The sequence below is a fragment of the Pieris napi genome, chromosome 6 (assembly GCF_905475465.1).
Source record: "Pieris napi chromosome 6, ilPieNapi1.2, whole genome shotgun sequence".
NCBI classification, from domain to species: Eukaryota; Metazoa; Arthropoda; class Insecta; order Lepidoptera; family Pieridae; genus Pieris; species Pieris napi.
Genome location: NC_062239.1, coordinates 13389089 through 13402558, shown reverse-complemented (window position 1 = coordinate 13402558; position 13470 = coordinate 13389089). Strand labels below are relative to the sequence as shown.

The 13470-nt window shown below is 34.9% G+C and overlaps 2 protein-coding genes across 6 annotated transcripts; one reads left to right on the top strand and one right to left on the bottom strand.

Annotated features, from left to right (window-relative positions):
• Positions 1–3120: 3120 nt before the first annotated feature.
• LOC125050043 (peptidyl-prolyl cis-trans isomerase FKBP1B-like) lies at positions 3121–5404 on the top strand. The gene is made up of 3 exons (XM_047649602.1): positions 3121–3329; positions 3654–3814; positions 5031–5404. Exons 1-3 carry the CDS (start codon positions 3293–3295, stop codon positions 5157–5159), a joined length of 327 nt encoding a protein of 108 aa, XP_047505558.1. The 5' UTR covers positions 3121–3292; the 3' UTR covers positions 5160–5404.
• A 392-nt stretch (positions 5405–5796) lies between these two features.
• Positions 5797–11479, bottom strand: LOC125050042. Of its 5 annotated transcripts, none has more exons than XM_047649596.1 (3): positions 11186–11479; positions 10398–10444; positions 5797–9593 (listed from the first exon to the last, which is right to left on the bottom strand). In XM_047649596.1, exons 2-3 carry the CDS (start codon positions 10435–10437, stop codon positions 6316–6318), a joined length of 3318 nt encoding a protein of 1105 aa, XP_047505552.1. In that variant the 5' UTR covers positions 10438–10444; positions 11186–11479; the 3' UTR covers positions 5797–6315. The 5 variants fall into 5 exon arrangements, with proteins under 5 accessions (XP_047505552.1, XP_047505555.1, XP_047505556.1 ...); XM_047649599.1 differs by having other exon boundaries at positions 11223–11479; XM_047649600.1 differs by lacking the exon at positions 11186–11479 and adding an exon at positions 11007–11089.
• Positions 11480–13470: the final 1991 nt, after the last annotated feature.

The following is a 13470-nucleotide window of genomic DNA, read 5'->3' as shown; positions in this document are numbered from 1 at the left end:
TACCACTTAGACTAATTTTTAATTAGTACTAAACTACGTAGTAAAGTTTATAATAACATGATGATTTCTAAAGGAAGCCAGATTGTTACCTCCTTGCAAAGTAGGGAATTGTATTTTGGGAGGCAAAGAATCCAATACTTAGTGCGGGAAGCTTGAGTTAAGAATGCGCCTACAGCTAGAAAAAAATATGATTTCCCTCGCGTCTTCGGGTGCTGAGTATATACAATACAATTAGATAAAATAGTAATATTCGGTTTCCTATTTATGGGTGTATGAGGACGAGAGATGGTGAATATAACGTGTGTGGCAAGAGCAATTGCTACAAGTCAGAGGCCAACGGGTGCCTCGCGTAACCAAACCTGCTCACCTGCGCGGTGCGCCTAAATGTATTTATTTGTAATAATTGTCATAGCCCAACAGGTCCTTTAGTAATCAATTGCACTATGAAAAACCAACAAAACTCTAAGCTGTCGATGGAACATAAACCTTTGCCCGAGTATTATGTATTAATTTATGATTTGTATCCATTGTCTGTATGTAATTAAGTGAAAACTAACACGTAAAATGGCGAAACGTACACGTAAGATTGCGTGGTCCGGAGTACTCTGCCCCTCCGGATTACTACGCGCCCTCCACGGCCCGCTTTGCGAGCTGTCGCCGTATTTGGCATTATAGCTCAGCAGATTGGGAAGGGATGCGGTCTTTCTTTGCGTCCTGCCCTTGGCCCACGTCCCTTTATGGACTCGAGCCTTCGGGGACTCAAGCCTTCTGGTCTCTTGCCAAACCCGTCCAAGGAAATTTTCTTCAGCCCTCCATTCCACCACTGCATAGGGAGGATGACCCGCGAAGGAAAAGGCTGACCTTTTGGCCTGTCTCTCGCGTCCAACTCGACTTTGTATGACCGAGGGAGATCACCACCGACCATTTCACGTTGTGATCCTTCGATATATACGATGCCAGAAATCATATTTTGGCAACGAGCTATCCGCAAAGCACTGTCTACCTTGGACATTCATAACTGGAGCGAAGTGGATGGCATCCCCCAATTGTGCTGCGTACTTGTGCTACTGAGTTGGCTCTGGTCCTAACGCGCCTTTCCGGTTCCTGTAATCGGTCGGCACTTCCCCGAAGTGCTGGAAGACCGCTAAGAAACATCTGATCCCTAAAAGGCAATCGGATGGCTACAAAATAGGGGGCAAATGGGCAATGAATCCCTCTCCGAGCGCCTTGATCCTTTGGCGTTGCGTAGAGATGTGGGGTCACTCTGCATCTTCTACCGCTTTTACCATAGAGAGTGTTCAGAGGAGTTGTTCGGATAATTACCTGTAGCTGAATGAAATTCCACCTGTATCACCTTGACGTCCGCCGTTCCACAACTGAGCGTTTTTCATGGCAGTTTTTGCCGCGCACCAACACTATGTGGAACCAGCTGCCCACTGAAGTATTTCCGAACCAATTCGACTAAGGGTCCTTAGAAAAAAGCGTACCAACTCTTAAAAGGCCGGCAACGCACTCGCGAGCCCTCTGGCATTGAGAGTGTCCATGGGCGGCGGTATCACTTACCATCAGGTGAGCCCCCTGCCGGTTTGCCCCCTGTTCTATAAAAAAAAAGTGATAAGCTGAATTCGTCTTTAGGGTGGGGAGTTAATATAATTATATAAAGTATAATTCAGAACAATACACGAGGTAATTCAAATGTGGCGTTGCTGCCTCCACTCGTATAGAAGCATAACGCCAAAAAAGAAACCAATGGGTTTCTTTTTATATTAAACATTATAATATTTTAAGAAAAATTTATAATATATTCTCAACATAATCTGTATATAATAACATCTATTAATATATAAATGAGACACTAGAGTCCTTTTCATGAAAGAAGTCCCGCGGAGATTTTCAGGTCGGCCATGTTGTCGTTCGTCGATGTTATCAAGTTCGTTTGTTGTGGTAGATTTTTGTGAGTTTTTAACTAGCTTAGTGCATTTTAAAGATTGTTGACAATGCCAAAAGTTGTATAAAATTCGGCTCGAGAAATGATATTGAAGGTGATAGAGTTCTGTGAAGCGGTACAAAAGAATCAAGGTGTTTTAATACCACTAAACAATGTTTAGAAGAGAGTAGCCGCCATAACAGGTATTTTTTAGAGTTGCCACATAATAACTTTTTGCTGTATTTATGGGACTTTTATGATATAAATTCATTTTGCGACAAATTTGAACAAATACATAACGAATGAAACTGAAATAAAAACATATATTTCATAGTACATAAGCATTATAAACTTAATTAATTGCAGGTGTGTCAGAGAGAACTGTAACAAGAATTACAAAAGAAGGTATAACAGCGGCGAGTACTTCGAAGAAAATTATCACCCCGGGGAAGAGTCGCCCGCATCCGAAATAGTATCAATATAAAAGAACAATTATATCTACAGCTGGTGATACTGAAACAGAATCAGATTCTGTTCCCATCTACTCTTCAGACAGTGATGTTCCTATGGCCCCTGATCACAATTATTCAATAAAACTCTGAATAAAACATTGTAATGCTTTTCTTTACCCTATTTTCTCATCTGTTCCCTGTAAGTAGGTAGAACACCGCTAATATAAGTAAATAAAAATATACTTTTTACATAACAGAAATATTGTTTCATCGAAGTATGCAGAAAATAGTATTATTTGATAAATTACATCTGCTAAATGTAAATAAAATAGGTAATTTTTTAACTCATTAATGGCAACATTACGTCATGCGATTGCAGCGCCGCGTCTGGGGGACTTCTTTCTAGGACTATAAAACAAATTTTAAAAGTTTACAACTGTGCTTTAGTCAAGATGTATGTAGAGAGTTGAAAACTAAATTTGTATCAAAATTTGTCAAAAATAAAAAGTTTGTTAAGGGCTAAGACATCTCGACTAAGACCCCTGTGTTTAAAGGCAGCACAATACCACAGTATCACAATGATTAATTTTAATAATTAATCGATCAATAATAATTTTCTTTAAATTGAAATAAAAAAAATATCATTTTACTGTACAATGTACTGTTATTTAATTTTTATTATTTTTTTACCAATTACCACGTTATTCGTTATGAAAATGTAGTATTTTCTAAAATGCAATCGGAAATGTGGCAACCCTGAAGACGCCTCACGCCATTACATTAATTCTTGACTCCTGTGATTGATTCATTTAGAAAATTCAATAAACATTCTGGGATAATTCTAGCTGCAATTAAGCATCGAAAAAGATTTAGTTTTTATTTGAATTAACTCTAGATCTAAAAAACCTTCATCATGGGTGTCAACGTGGAAACTATTTCACCTGGCGATGGTAAGTTGAAGCAAAAAGGCAACTTTATTACATGATTATTCAATTCATCATATTTTATTTCAAAATCTTAATATAAATACTTGCGGTAATTGCCCCGAGATCAAGTAAAGGTAATTAAGTCTGCTCATAAAAACTGCGGCCTGGGCTTGGATGCAACACGCCGCGTCGATAACCTGTCGCGTTTATAATAACTATCAGCTAAGTCTTCTCTCGTCATGCATCTTCTGGTGTAGCTATTTTAATCACACATTATCTTACTTTCAATTATGATTCTAACGGTACTTTGTTATTCTGATTGACCATAAAATCATTGTTATTTTTCAGAGGCAACCTATGCAAAAAAAGGTCAAACTGTTGTAGTCCACTACACTGGTACATTAACTAATGGACAAAAGTTTGACTCATCTCGTGACCGTGGAAAGCCATTCAAGTTCAAGATTGGAAAGGGAGAGGTTATCAAAGGCTGGGATGAAGGCGTGGCAAAGGTGTTATGAAATTTTGCTTCAATAGCTTAATTTATAATATGATGTTACATTCATATGGGTATACTACTTTTTATTAAAGTTATACGGTTAGAAACTGTTCACAATTAGAAGCTTTGCATCACATGAGATGGCACAGGCATAACTTAAAAATATCTTAAGTTATGCCTAGATCGAAGAATTGATAGTTTCATACTTTGATCAGGCCAGATCAATAAATAATTAGTGTTTTAAAATATAAACAGGCATTAATATGGCCATTTGTGGTTTGTTCGTAAAATCATGTTAACGAAAATGGTAGCACATATTTTGTACACAGTAATAAGTCTTATACCCTGTCTTTCAGGATCTGAATTAAATTAACAAAATATTTAAGTGGTTTAAGTGGGATTATTTTATGATGACAATTGATATCTATCATTAGATTTGCCACTAACAAAATGTCCAAACCCTTGTTGAAACATTTTTATACATTGACAATATGGGGCCATTCAAGTATTACGTAAGCACTTTAGGGGGGAGGAGGTCTCTGATTTGGTTATTATGTCAACAGTAATTATTTACTGTTTTACACATATTACTCACATGTTGTCTATGGTTGAAAACAATGCATTATTGAAGATTCCTACAAAAAATTAATACATTTATGTACTATTATTTTTTAAAGGTTTTTTTACTTTTCTAACAAGAGAAATATTGCAGTAAATGTTTAGAAATTATACAATCACGCCATGACTCTTAAAATGAAACGAAAAAAACTAAATTATTCAAGATTAATATTGAGTATCAATAATTAATAAGCCATGATCAATTTAATATAGTGTTTTTGTAGGATATGTAGTGTTAACTGCTAGTTGTTTCGTTTTATATATTAAAAAAAAATTAATAATAGGTCCATCAACAACAGTTGTTAGTTCTTTCAGAACTATGATTACTAATAAGTAACGCTGGGACTTGAGACTAAAACTGAAAAAGAATTTGTGTAGAATGACTAGCTCACACTTTGACACATGACCATACCATCATACAAATTTGTTTAATGTTAGTGGGTCAAAAAGTGATTATCTCAAGCCCCGATGATAGTGTGGGTTAAACTGCACATTTTCTGAGTTTTTATTATCAGTTGTCAGGTTTATAACAGTATCTATTTAGATTCCAAATATGGATAGTAATTCATATTTAATAATGAAATCAATAAACTTATAATCAAATGTTTCAGATGTCTGTTGGAGAACGCGCCAAGTTAACCTGCACTCCAGACTATGCATATGGTCAGCAAGGACACCCAGGTGTCATACCCCCTAACTCTACTCTTATCTTTGATGTGGAGCTCCTGCGCCTTGAATAATGCCACAAAGTATAACATAACTCTACTAATTAATAGTTGGTCAGCAAGATACATAAGCACATATTTTATAAATGTGATACTTTGTAATGAGTTCTTTTCCTGTTTTATTGGTTTAACATACACCAAGGAACATTTAAGTGCATTTTTATGGTATAATTATTTTGGATACTATGATGACAATGATTTATATTCATATCACCAAAAGCTTAAGCTCACATTTACGAAATAAATATTGTCAAACATTATATATTTGTTTTATTCCTTCATTTCTGGTTTTAAATGTTTTACTATATAAAAAAGTTGACAGAAACTTTTTTTTAAATTATTACAATTTAAAACATGCATTTGCTTAACAGTGGATTTCTCTAGTTACTTCTGTATTAAATTCAATGTTATTTGGGTACAGTCATATAAACAATTACATAATATAGTGAACAAGAATACTTAACGGAACTTGTCCTGCACAATTGCTTCATCTTGACAGTTCAAAATTTGAACTTGCTATTGGCTCAGTCAAATATGGGTGTTTAGCAGGAGTTTACCACACAGCAGAATTTTAATCAGAAGGGAAATAATTGTTTATTAGCAATATATAAAGAACATACTTTTTAGGTACAATAATTTAAACAAAACTGGATGTTAAACAAAAAACATGTTTTGTGTAATATATTATTAAGATTCTGAGATATTAAAAAAATAAATGTTTTTCACTTAAAACTATAAGATCTATAATTATTGCACTTACCAACTAAATATTGTTAATTTGTTTGATACCCAATCAAAGCTATTGTTCTTTTTGAAACTGTGTATTCGAATTTTAGTATCTACTACGAATTTGTTTAGATAGTTTGTTTTAGAATGAAGGTAATTTGTTGCCAGTTATACTGCTTCCCCTTACCAATCATATTTAATCCGACGTTCGCGTATAAATAAGAAAACGAAATCAAAAAATTCTAAGCATATAGACAAAATCAACTTGGTTTTACACCAAGTACACTTTGTTAGCTAATAACAGCCGTTAGCTAACAACAATATATTACAGTAATTGTAAACTATACTATATGTACATTACAAATTATATGCTACAATCAAGGAACTTACTTTAACAAAGTACATAATACATTTATTTGAGACACCATTTTAGAAAAGATCACTTTTAAGTATTCGGTAATGGCTTGAGTGGGCCTAAACTCAACAAACCATCTGCACCTAAGGCTTGCAAATTTGATGTCATGCCAGAATTCATGTTATGAACTGATATTACAGGTATACCAAAGCATCCATTGGCCTGCTCTCGGTTTGCTAAGGGGATAAAACTATAGATGCCTAAATTACTAAGTCTTTTAAGGTTATCAATTTGAGAGAAATCTACGACAGGTAGACCAAGTTCCTTGTTAGCTCCAGTCATGTTGTGAAACACTCGTTTGTGATGCTGTAACTGCAATGACTTAGGATATGAAGCCGGACATTCGTCGCATTTGAACGAAGGTACTTTACTCTGTGGGTGTGCATTTGCCATGTGGACTTGAAGGGAACTGTACGATCCAAACATTTTTTTGCAGATTTTACACAAAGCCATACCTCCACCCACTTTAGCTTCGGGAATTGAGAAATTACTGGATTTTGATGTATGCTTAATGCTAACACCAGAACCGAGATTAGGAATATGTGGTAGAGGTCTTTCTGGTGTCGGGGATCGACTTTTCTGCTTCTGTTTGATGCTAATACCACGAGAAGCAAGGACGTTGGCCATGGCATTTGCTTCTTTATTTACAGTCTTTTTGGTAATTGAGATTTGACTTCCCAATTTATCTTTTGCTCCCTGCACACTATGAATCAAGGGAAGGCCCTCTCTTTGTTTCTGCATGGCCATAACTTGGCAATCTTCATTGTCGTGTTTGCCGGGCAGCAACATATCAGGCCGTCGCTTAGTACCAGGTCCTCCTGTCGCTCCCCCTGTACGTTTTAAAGGCATTCGTTGAGAAATTTTAGCACCACGGATTTGGCCGTGCACTTGCACTCCGGATCGTATAGACGGTTTTGCGGATGCTGGCCGTATACTCGGCATTCGGGGACGACATCCTTGAGGCCCAGTCGGCCCCGACGACATTCTCAAAGGGGGCGGGAGCATTTGCCCCATCGCTTGACTTGCCTTTTGATCCATGCCTTGACCTGTACTCGACATGGCTAACTGACCAGGAGGAAAGGTTTGTACATTCTGTATAGTAAGCCCGCTAGTGCTCGGTGGTTTCATTAGTCCACCTGGACTGGACACGGGAGCGTAAGGTTGGGCCGGTGGTGGTCCCATAGTCCCAGGTTGATTCATAATTCCCGTCTGGCCATAAACAGCTTGTTGCATGGCTTGAAGTGGTGTATTACCTGAATAAGGGATGTGTGGAGGATATGTATTCTGCGACATCGTACCAGGGTAACCAGGTTTAGACATATGGGATGGATACTGTCCATAAGGCATGTTTGAATCCATATAGTTTCCTGGTGGAAATTGCTCAGACATGGGCTGTCCAGTCGGACCGTACATATTATTTGATGTGGTATAGTTAGGTGGACTTTGGAAAGTATTATATGGAGTTTGTCCAGGCATCATGGCTCCGCCTCCTCCGGGATATGCTTGTATGTTAATCATAACATTTTGTTGATGAGTGAATCCTGAATTGTTTCCTATAGATGATAACTTGCCAACTTGGTCTGCTATTTGTTTTACTGGCAAAAGATTTGAGATGATATTTGGGGAATTGTTGTATGGAAGAAGACTAGAGGAAGCCACTAAGCTTTGAGAATGACCTGTTATTTTTCTATGATCATCGAGTAAAGATATGTCTGTGAACCGAGTGTTACAAACGTCGCATGTATGTTGTGAACCTAACTTATCAATAGATATATATTCATTTGCATCAGATATCATATTCTCTCTTTTACCCGTCGATATTAGACTATCAAATATGTCATCTGCACTTTTTTCAAAAATATCAACAGCAGGTTTTGAATCTGGTGCATTCCAATCAAAACTATGCTGCTTATCTGTTGTTTGTATTGTGGGCGCACCTGACACACCTGAAGCTGAACTATGATTAGTTTGTGCCATAGAGAATGCACTTGTAGAGTACGATGTTGACGAAGGATAACTAACTTCTTCTATTTTAGGCGCAATTGGAACATATTTCATTTCCGTTTTTGGCTTATTATCAGGGGCAGGGGTGGTTGAAACAACACAGCAATCATCGTCCTCATCATTAGAGTCTCCGTTTATTTCTATTACCGTGACTGGTTCTTCCGTTTTAGTTACACATTTTAAAGGCATTGTAGTTATTGGTGGTGATGTTATAGTATCATTTTCAGTCTTAATTTGAGTGACAATAGGTGTCGAACTGTCTGGAAGAGTTGGGGACATTCGCTCAGTCTTAATCTGTCCCGAAAACAAAGGTGCATCTATCGGACGAGATTCAGTAGAATCAGTTTCTTCTTTTTTAATAATTATGGTCTCCGTACTTGAATTGGAATGCGGTCGATCTAGTTCAGCTTCAGAAATTTTTTCTGCATTACAATTCTGAGTTTGTAGATTTGCTCTTGTTGGAGTTTGTTTAACTGTTGGTCTCGCCCGAGGCTTGACTTGTTTTTTGACTGGCGTGGTACCGAGTTGATCTTCTACCTCATTGAAATTCGTGACTTTTGAAGTTTTGGGGAATTTAATAGTTTTACTAGAGTTTGAATCTTCACTTTCAGAAGGTGTGCGCGACTTGATTTGGTCATTACTTTCTTCTGTTTTAAGGTTGTTGTCATTATCATCATCGTTTTTATCTTTTTCACTTCCTTCATCTTCATCATCTGAGGCTTTGAAGTCTTTTAAACCATTGACCACTTTAAATGTATTTGTATTACTTCCATCTGACTTTAATGTTAATTTAATACCTCCTAATTTACCTAACCTTTGCATAACATCACTTTTGTCATTATCTGGCTTTTCTTTTTTGATTGGAGTTGCATTATTTTTTATTGTCAGCCCTAAGCTGCTTAATTTATCTAATGCCGAGGTCGAATTGGTGGAACTTTCATTCTTTTTAATTGAAAGGCCTTTGTTTCTAAGTATTTCTGATATATCTACCTTCTGAGGTGTTTTTGGGTTTGGCATTTTTGGCTCTTCTTCGTCAAACCAGTTTTCGTCTTCCGAAGGAGGTCCGTCTTCGTCGTCAGAAGGCAGTTTTACAAGTTCCACATTCGGTAAGGAAACATGCTGAATGAGATGATTATTTAACTCTTCCCTATCAGGAAAATCTAATTCACATGTGAAGCAATAAAACTCTTTCTTTAGTTTCTTAATCAGAGCTCCAGTAGATTGGAGTCTCGCAAGGATATTTGCAACGTTATTGTTAACTGGCTGCCTTTGTTCTTCTTGATCGGGGTCTACATCCTCTCCATCTGGAAAAACACATTCTCAAATTTAAATATGTACGTACTACTTATTTCCAAAAGGTGATTGACATTAAATTACATTAATCGGCTCAGCCACTCACCACTACTAATAGTCAAATCGGATGGAGTGATATATTTTTAAATTAAATCTCTTCTGACTGTTATTAGTTAAGAGTTAAAAAAAATTATGTAACTGATGTTTTGGTGGTTTATGTCAACAAATAGATAATATTGATCAGTAACTGACACCTTTTACCAGTCAATATAATACAAATTCAGAAGTAAGTACTTGAAAGCACAAATGATTTAGACAGTGAAACATACAGAACAATTTTCAATACTCAAACAGTAAAAAACCATGTCGCTGCAGCAAAGTAATTAATAAATAGGAGTTCTGATCATCATAGCTACTAAACAGTCAATTTAATTATTTAAGATCATAAGCTTAGAAAAGAAAGCAGTCTTTATTCATATATGTTGAAGTACAGACACATTTGCTTAGAATACTAACTTTATAATAAACAAAAAACTCATCTCATTCACTCACACTCAGTGAGTGTAGTATGTGTAAATGGCCTTACTATATTACAATAGATCATTCAGTCACTAGTTAGCATTAAAACAATATAAATTCAAGGCCAGACAAATAAAAGCATGACAAGATTATTTTGGTTACTTAGAATATCTTTAAAAAAATTACTTGAGCCACAACTCAAGCAATTACAAGTGATTAGTTATGATGATTATAACTATAGAATATTTTTACTTTAGGTAGGTATGTATATATATGATTAAGATTACAAAACAAACCTGACTGAGATGAGGGATAGTCAGAGTCCTTGTTAGCCATAATCTACCTGAAAATAAACATTTCATGGTATTATAACTAAAATGGAATATAATAACCATTATACCATTGCACGATTTGTTATGGATTTAATGAGTTAATATTATAGTCTAAAGTAAGTAGGTGCATGTGCACAATTTTCGGCATTATTAACTCTTTTTGTACTAACTGAATGATGTTAGATTATATCTACATATTATTAAAATATATAGTTACCTACTACTGTTGGTTTACTACTTCAGTATATTTATACCAAAATTGTTTTGAATTTATACAATACTTAACAGAAAATAATACCTACTTATGTATATCCATTTATATAGTTCCTTATAAATGAAAATTATAAGGAACTATATAAATGGATATACAAATATTTTAATATTATTATTATTAAAAAATGTGAACTAAAATAATGTAGAGTAGGTAACTACCTCAAATTATCCAAATCAATGTTATTGTTTCGTTGTTAAATTTACAAAATCCTAAGAAGTAATCCAAAACACTCTTGTTCTCACACCTCATTAATAGAAACTAAACAACAATAATCATGCAAATTTTAGAAAAGATTTTACCGGGCTAAACAAAAACAATCCAAGACAAGTTTTAAGTCATACAGAAGAAACATAACAAAAATACAAAATGGCGGAAGTTATGTTATGCTGCTTTTGTAAAGGTTATAACTTAGTTAACTGTTTAAATGCTTTACACTCCTAATAATAAAACAACATTTAACACACTAAACACTACTTACATCTATAAAATGGTGAGGTTACAATAATGAATCATACATTTACACCTAACTCTAATTCCTTCTGAAAATGCTTATTGCTCACTGATGCTCATTGCATGAACGGTCTGTACTCTGTTGTCGTCTATTTCGCTCACACCCATGCGACACACGGCGATGATAGTATGGCTGTATAGCGCATGGCAGTACATTTTGCATGGTAATATTCGACAATAATGTTGTTGTCCTTATCACTCAAAGTAAATTCTATATGCTCGTCTTTTTCTACAGCGGTTGATTCACTGCATTGCATGGTGGCAAGACATAGTCAATTACGGACTGACAACTATATGGCAAATGGTATGCTTGATAATTTGAGCGGAATCGGTAGCATAACACGTGCATGAATGTTGAACGACGACCTTGTTTGTACAGAGTACTTTCGTGTTGAGTAGGTAAAACGCAGCCGAGATTAAGCATTACCTACTTAATTGAAATATTTTCAATATTAATTAACAAGACTTTTTATAATAAGAATGTAAATTGTAAATTGTAATGTAAATAGGAGGCATTGTATAAAACTGTCGTTTTAGTTAGATATAATTTTGTACAGTTTTTAATTACCTACGCCACGCAAAAGTGTTGCTTAAAATGGTTATCCTACTTTAATGTATCTTTAATCTTTATAATCAGGTATGTACGTAATAGTAGGGAAGCACACGATGCTAAATGAGGATTTACTCGAGCTTCATAGAGATCTATTGGGTTGCGAAGCTTAGATAATAATAAGAAAAAAATGTCATAATATAATGTATACCTTTTCATCGGTGGGGAGAGCGGCTGTAATGTAAAAAAAAGTGTGCCATGGACATACTCGTCAGATATTGATAGCATCCATGTCCTACGTATTTTTAATAATGTACGTATGGTAATCTGATTGTTTGCATGGTGGGTGTGGTCGTACGTAAAGGTTGAAAATGAAAAAAAAAAAAACAGTTAATCGAGCGCGTCAGATTTTCAAAGGGGGTGTTAAGTGAACCTAAAATAATCTCTTAATAATCTAACGATTTCGATGTGACGCAAATTCGCGGTCATTAAAAGAATATGCAAAAAAAATTAGCCAATTCGAAATACTCAAGCGTGTCAGATTAATATATTATATATGGTTCATCTTTCTGTCCTAGACGTGATGTCTCATTATCTGACGTTTATCTGGAGGGATTCGCCTAATCTGGAAATACAAAAAAAAAAATCATTGAACTTCAATTAAGTTATTGCTAAGCTCGTGGAATAGCAAAAAATATATTATGTTATTATAATAGAACTTGTATTTATTATATAATCATTTTAAAAAATGTATATAAAGAATAAAAAATAAAAATTTACCGGTTTACTTCGACGATATTCTAAAATATTTATACATTTTTCTAATTTTTATAATGTAAATTTTATTGATTTTTTAGTAGTTTCACCACAAAATTCATACTTTATGTTAATAATATTCATAGTTAATATTTTTAAACTAATTAGGCATCACGCAGCCGCACGTATTAAACTTTATCGACGAATTTTTCCGATTTCGGCTTGTGGAAATCGTCAGAATATATATGTTACGTCATCCTTGAATTATTATCGCTCTCGAGAATTTTTTACAACTTTGCCGCCCTCCCCTTTCTTTACGTTAGTTACTTGCAAATTGTCAGATTAGTGAAATATACACTTCTTTGCAAGTACAATGGAGGAGAAAACGCAAAGCTAATTGCAGATGTCGCTATCATCGCTTGACCCATAACAATACGCTGTCAGTTTTCAACAATTTTAACGTAAATGTTAGGTACGATTGAGTAAATCTTAAAAGGTGTTTACAAGTGAAAACTACTGAATAATGTATTCGACATGGACTGTTCCATAATTAAAAGTAGAGTTGAAGATCCGGGAATCGAAGTAATCACATTGTTTATTTTTTTTATTAATTGAAATTTTTTTATGCAGGTAGGGGATGAAGAATTTTATCAATCATATGTTAAAAGTATGGAACAAATTTTATGTGGAATATTTTAAAAAGGATCTACTTAATAAATATATGTATAAGAATTACTAATTGGAGAAAAATAATGTTTTATCTTGCGTTATAATATGTAATAAAGTAGGGGATTTGACGTTTGTTTGCATTTGTTATGGGTCAAGCGATACCAGCGCTACTAGTGGCAAAGTTTGGTAGTTTTCTCCTCCATTAACTCACCTTACCTTAATCTGACGCACTCGAGAAAGTCTGATGGTTAATTTTATTTACTAATCTGGTCCTTTAT

Bases quoted from the DNA above. Each gene is read 5' to 3' on its own strand.
- LOC125050043 (XM_047649602.1), top strand. From the start codon at position 3,293: ATGGGTGTCAACGTGGAAACTATTTCACCTGGCGATG. The intron at 3,330-3,653 runs GTAAGTTGAAGC...GTTATTTTTCAG, and splicing joins AACTATTTCACCTGGCGATG to AGGCAACCTATGCAAAAAAA. The intron at 3,815-5,030 runs GTGTTATGAAAT...CAAATGTTTCAG, and splicing joins GGGATGAAGGCGTGGCAAAG to ATGTCTGTTGGAGAACGCGC.
- LOC125050042 (XM_047649596.1), bottom strand. From the start codon at position 10,437: ATGGCTAACAAGGACTCTGACTATCCCTCATCTCAGTCAG. The intron at 9,594-10,397 runs GTTTGTTTTGTA...GTGTTTTTCCAG, and splicing joins CTATCCCTCATCTCAGTCAG to ATGGAGAGGATGTAGACCCC.